The sequence below is a fragment of the Mauremys mutica genome, chromosome 13 (assembly GCF_020497125.1).
Source record: "Mauremys mutica isolate MM-2020 ecotype Southern chromosome 13, ASM2049712v1, whole genome shotgun sequence".
Taxonomy (NCBI): domain Eukaryota; kingdom Metazoa; phylum Chordata; order Testudines; family Geoemydidae; genus Mauremys; species Mauremys mutica.
This window is the reverse complement of record NC_059084.1, coordinates 15,636,504-15,642,503: the sequence shown is the minus strand read 5'-3', so window position 1 is coordinate 15,642,503 and position 6,000 is coordinate 15,636,504. Positions and strand designations below refer to the sequence as shown.

Below are 6,000 nucleotides of genomic sequence, written 5' to 3'. Positions count from 1 at the left end.
TAGGGGAAAAATTAGCATGGGGAAATAGTTTTTACTTTGTGTAATGACCCATCCACTCCCAGTCTTTATTCAAGCCTAATTTAATGGTGTCCAGTTTGCAAATTAATTCCAATTCTGCAGTTTCTGGTTGGAGTTCGTTTTTGAAGGGTTTTTTTGTTGGAGAATTGCAACTTTTAGGTCTGTAACTGAGTGACCAGGGAAGTTGAAGTGTTCACCAACTGGTTTTTTAATGTTATAATTCTTGACGTCTGATTTGTGTCCATTTATTCTTTTGCATAGAGACTGTCCAGTTTGGCCAATTACATGGCAGAGGGGCATTGCTGGCACACGATGGCATATATCACATTGGTAGATGTGCAAGTGAATGAGCCCCTGATGGTGTGGCTAACCTATGATGGTGTCCCTTGACTAGATATGTGGACAGAGTTGGCAATGTCACCAAATTTGTCCATCTGTCTCTGGGCCCGAGAAAAAGGCACAGGTACCAACCATCTGTCAGTCCTCAGGCCTGGGGTGGGGGCATAGCTCCCCTGTCAGTCCTCAGGCCTGGGGGGGGGCATGACTCCCCTGTCTCTGTCCTTGGACGGGAACACAGGTCCCCTGTCTGTCTGTAAGTCCCCAGGCCTGGGGTGGGGTGGGGGGCACGACTCTCCTGTCTGTCTGTGAGTCCCCAGGCCTGGGGTGGGGGGCACAGCTCCCCTGTCTGTGTGTCCCCAGGCCTGGGGTGGGGGTCACGACTCCCCTGCCTGTCTGTCTGTGAGTCCCAAGGCCTGGGGCGGGGGCACGACTCCCCTGCCTGTCTGTCTGTCAGTCCCCAGGCCTGGGGTGGGGTGGGGGGCACGACTCTCCTGTCTGTCTGTGAGTCCCCAGGCCTGGGGTGGGGGGCACAGCTCCCCTGTCTGTGAGTCCCAAGGCCTGGGGCGGGGGCACGACTCCCCTGCCTGTCTGTCTGTGAGTCCCAAGGCCTGGGGCAGGGGCACGACTCCCCTGCCTGTCTGTCTGTCTGTCAGTCCCCAGGCCTGGGGTGGGGGCACGACTCCCCTGTCTGTCTGTCACTCCCCAGGCCTGGGGTGGGGGGCCCAGCTCCCCTGCCTGTCTGTCACTCCCCAGGCCTGCGGGGGGGGGCACGACTCCCCTGTCTTTGTCCTTGGAGGGGAACACAGGCCCCCTGTCTGTCTGTGAGTCCCCAGGCCTGGGGGGGGGGGCAGCTCCCCTGTCTGTCTGTGAGTCCCCAGGCCTGGGGGGGGGGGCAGCTCCCCTGTCTGTCTGTGAGTCCCCAGGCCTGGGGGGGGGGGGCACGACTCCCCTGTCTGTCTCTCCCGGGCCGCCCCTCCCCCAGCGGGGGCGGGCCCGGAAGCGGCGTGGCCGGCCTGGCAGCGTAGTTCCTGTGGCCGGGGAGGGGGTGACATGCAGAGCAGGCAGCGGCGGCCCCGCGAGCAGCTGGAGCCGGAGGAGCAGGGAGCCGAGGCGGCGGCGGGGGGCCGGGCCCGGGGGGCCCCCACCATGGAGATCGAGAAGGAGTTCCACCGGCTCGACCAGGCCGCCAGCTGGGCCCTCATCTACCAGGTGAGGGGCCGGGCCGGCTTCCCCAGCGCCGGCGGGGAGCTCTGCCGCCCCCGGGCCCCGGCTGGGGGGGAGCTGCGGCCCCCTGACCCCTCCCTCCTCCGGGCCGGGGCCCCAGGTGGGGGGGGCGGGAGCTGCGGCCCCCTGACCCCTCCCTCCTCCGGGCCGGGGCCCCAGGTGGGGGGGGCGGGAGCTGCGGCCCCCTGACCCCTCCCTCCTCCGGGCCGGGGCCCCAGGTGGGGGGGGCGGGAGCTGCGGCCCCCTGACCCCTCCCTCCTCCGGGCCGGGGCCCCAGGTGGCGGGGGGGGCGGGAGCTGCGGCCCCCTGACCCCCCCCCTCCGGGCCGGGGCCCCAGGTGGCGGGGGGGCGGGAGCTGCGGCCCCCTGACCCCCCCCCTCCGGGCCGGGGCCCCAGGTGGCGGGGGGGCGGGAGCTGCGGCCCCCTGACCCCCCCTCCGGGCCGGGGCCCCAGGTGGCGGGGGGGCGGGAGCTGCGGCCCCCTGACCATCCCTGCTGCCGGGGGCCCCCGACTGCGGGGGAGGAGGGGAGCTCGGTTCCCTTCATAGCCGCTGGCTCTGGGCCCTGGTGGGGGAACTCTGCTCTCCAGCTCCGTCACTTATTTCCCCCACTACCGTCCTGCTCAGGGCTCTGTGGGGACCTCCGCCCCCTTCTCCCTCTGGGCATGTCTGCTCCCCCCCCCCCAGCTCCTTTCTCAGGATCTTGTAGCGGGGAAGCTCTGCGCCCTGTGTAGGGCTCTGGGGAACGAGCTCTGCTCCCCCACCCCGTCCTGCTCGGAAGTTTCCTTCCCGTGTCATGGGTCTCTAGGGGGAGCGCTGCAATCTTCTTCCCCCGCAAGTGGCCAGCCGCTGTAGAGGGCCCTGTGGGAGGACGGTCCGTCCCTTTTCTTCCAGGATCTTTCCAAAACCAACCTCCATATATGACTCCTGGATGACGGTCCTTAGTTCTGCCCCCTTCCCCCACCCTTGCACAGCTTTCTGCACTGGGCTGTAAGGAAACTTCTCCTCCCCCCCCCAAACCCCACCCTATTGCAAAGCTCCGGGGGAATGGTGTGCCCCCAACCAGTCCTCTGTACAAAGCCCTAAGGTGAGCTTTTCTGCCCTCTTTCATTGATATATCTCTACCACACAGCTCCCTGCAATGGGCCCTGGAGGGGCAATTTAGTGATGCATATATTTTCCCCCACAATGCACAGAATAGAGAACTGATACCCTTATAATCCCTCCCCCTCCAGTCTCAGGGTGGATGGGGGAAGGAGTTTGTGGTACATGTTTTCTCAACCATCCTTGTACTGTCACCACCACCACCCTCCGCCCCACCTAAGGAGAGGCAATAAATTCCCTTCTCTGCCTTTTAACCTCTTTTTAAGCCCTGAGGGGTATGAAGTCATATACTCACACACCAGCCCACTTTCCCAGTGGAGTGATGGTGGGGTGGCTGTTGCATGTATGTGGCTTTTGAATCATTTTAATAATACAAAGGCTGTAAAATTGGTTAGGTATAGATTTGTATACAATTGTGGTATCCCCAGGGTAGAGGTTATTTGTCAATAATGGTATTATATAAAATATCTTTAAATTGTTTTATTATATTTACCCAGAAATATTTCAATTTCATAGTGGCAGACTTTAGAAAAAGATACATTTGTTACTTCACTGGTAGTGTGGTGGGTTTTGAATGTGCATCATTTACATTGCCTATATTTTTAACAAGCTCCCTTGACAGTATATCCCCAAAATAAACAGGATGTGAGAGGGGATAAGGAACACTTACAGCTAGGTTCATAAACCCAAGATCCTAATATGTTGAGATCAGGTGGCATTATTATAAAGTAACAATGTTTTTGCTGTTAATATATCTTGCTGTCTAGTTTCTCTACAAAGGCGATGTTGTGTGTGACTGGGTTATCTCTTCCCAAGCCTCTTAAATTTTTTTTTTAAGCTGATGTTTTGTAAGATCTTTTAATGGGTGTTTGACAGTGTTTTAGTTCATATGCTGCCAAGTTGCTATGATCTACAGAATGGATCAATATGTGAAATCAGGCTCCTCTGCCCATTCACTCTGAACTTCTCTCACCATAGAGTTTTACAGAAGTGGCACAATTGAGTTTGTTTCATATCCACAATATGCAGAGTGTAGAAAAATCTTTAATGCAACATTTTGAGCTGCTATGGGGCAGATGGTTGCTTCACAAAATTAGAGATGAAGAGTGAAAGATCACCCAGTTCTGGGTTTTCTGGGAAGGTCTTCTACTGGTCTGCGTATTTTGCTTCCTGCAGCATTCTAAACTTGATGTCCATTGAAAGTCATTAGGTTTTTTTTCTAATCAGTTCTTGAAACATTTGATGTCATAGACCCAGTGTTCAGGAAACAACTTTGACTAATGTATTACAAAGTTGGTCTAATGTTAAGGTTGTGAATTATGACAGCAGAAATACAGAAATTCAATTGTGGCTGCTGCATCACTTTTAACTTGCGTCATCAAACTGAAGTTCTTACACAATAGGAAATATAGGATTATGCTGTAACAGCCACAGTATTTGCAAGCAGTTGCTTGATTTGGGCTGTAGAAGCAGCCTTGAAAGGGATGCTCTGGATGTTCATAGCTTTTTAAGTTGAGCTCTTTTAGTTACCAGCTTGTACTGAATTTGAGTGGGCAGTGATCAGAAGAGAGAATCTGATCACTGCCATTTGACTTTAGTGAAATGAGTTAGTGGTGGGTCATGTTCTAGTTCCCGTGCATGTGTCACTGAAGAACACTAACTGGCACCTTTTGCTGGCAGTCTCAACGAGTCCATTAAATTTAAGTATCGGGTCAGAGTAGGAGCATGTTGGCTGGGCAGCATGGGGATGTTTGTACAACAAATGTCAGTTGTATCCCTTGTGAAGGATAAATAGAGAATTCACTCTCCAGGGTTGACAGCTGTGAGGCTGTCACCCCTCACCAACACTCCAGCAATGTGTGTGGTCCACTGATCTCAATAATTTGGGTCTTAGGTATGTGTGACAGAGTGCTAGCTGTAGCAACTGGAGACAGTGACCAGAGTGCATCTGCTGCCTTCTGTATGCTATAGCAACTTTAACCTGTTTCCTTGGGAGTTACTGACACCAGGTGGTAATGGCTGGGCTAATGAGGTAATTACTTTAGTAATAGGAATTATATATTAATTGGTGGGAACAGGAAGTAAAGAGGAAGCTCAGATGGTGAGCTAGGTGGAAGAGACAAGTGGTGTGAAAGAAGAGTAACAGTGTGTGTTTGTGGCTGAGGGACCACAAAACGAGGCTAGGGAGGGGTCCTCACTAGATAGCTCAAGAAGCAGCCTGTGATATGTAGGTGCTGCAGAGACTACCATAGTTTCTGTTAGTGTTCTCTACTCTGATGTGGATGAAGGCTGGATGTCTGCTGATTCTTTTTGCGTATCATCTGTCTTTGGTACCATTGGCCATGAGTTAGTGGGGATATGACTGCAGACCCCATCAGGAGCAGAAAGTGATTCTTTAGTAGCTCTCCTCCTTTCTTACTGAAATATCCTGGAGTGTAGTCATGAGCAACAGCCCTTTTGCTGAGACAGCAGTCTTGTGGGGTTTCACGAGTTGCAATTTGTCATCCTCTCCTGTTTTAATGTCACTAAGGGGACGTTAAGGGATACTGAAACACTTTTTACTTATCCCTCTAACAGTCAGCTTTAAATTTAGTTTCCATCTCACCTGGCCAGTGTGGTTCAATAACTTGCTCTAACATAGTCTAGCGAGGTTCAATTCACCCCTGAAACACTGAGATGATACTTGGAGGCTGAGCAATGTAACTGGGAAAAAAGCAAGAACATTTCAGGTCAATTTAATACAGTTTTCTTTGTAACCTAAGTCTCTTTTTGAGGCCCAAGTTGCTTCTGGATGTCCAAATATCAACTGTAGCCATGTTTTTCTAACCTAATTTGGATGGGAGAATGCACATCTTTCTTTCACATGTGCACTTTGCTACAGTCCCTACTTTGACTGTCATGAGAATGGATTACTTCAGGGGTCGGCAACCTTTCAGAAGTGGTGTGCTGAGTCTTCATTTATTCACTCTAATTTAAGGTTTTGCGTGCCAGTAATACATTTTAACATTTTTAGACGGTCTCTTTCTATAAGTCTATAATATAACTGTTGTTGTATGTAAAGTAAATAAGGTTTTTAAAATGTTTAAGAAGCTTCATTTAAAATTAAATTAAAATGCAGAGCCAACCCCCTCCACCCCACCCCGGACCAGTGACCAGGACCCAGACAGTGTGAGTGCCACTGAAAATCAGCTCATGTGCTGCCTTCGGCACACGTGCCATAGGTTGCCTACCCCTGGATTACTTTAATGGGTTGTTAATGCAACTTTCCTGTGTATAGCATCCTTCATGCAAAGATTGATGCATTATAGTGAGACATA

At 52.5% G+C, this 6,000-nt stretch overlaps 1 protein-coding gene across 1 annotated transcript in view; it reads left to right on the top strand.

Annotated features, from left to right (window-relative positions):
• Positions 1-1,407: 1,407 nt before the first annotated feature.
• Positions 1,408-6,000, top strand: part of PTPN1 (protein tyrosine phosphatase non-receptor type 1) — a 61,722-nt gene continuing 57,129 nt past the window's right edge. Inside the window, exon 1 of the mRNA XM_044986241.1 lies at positions 1,408-1,566. Within this exon, the coding sequence (XP_044842176.1) occupies positions 1,408-1,566 (159 nt within the window). The remainder of the gene's footprint in view (positions 1,567-6,000) is intronic.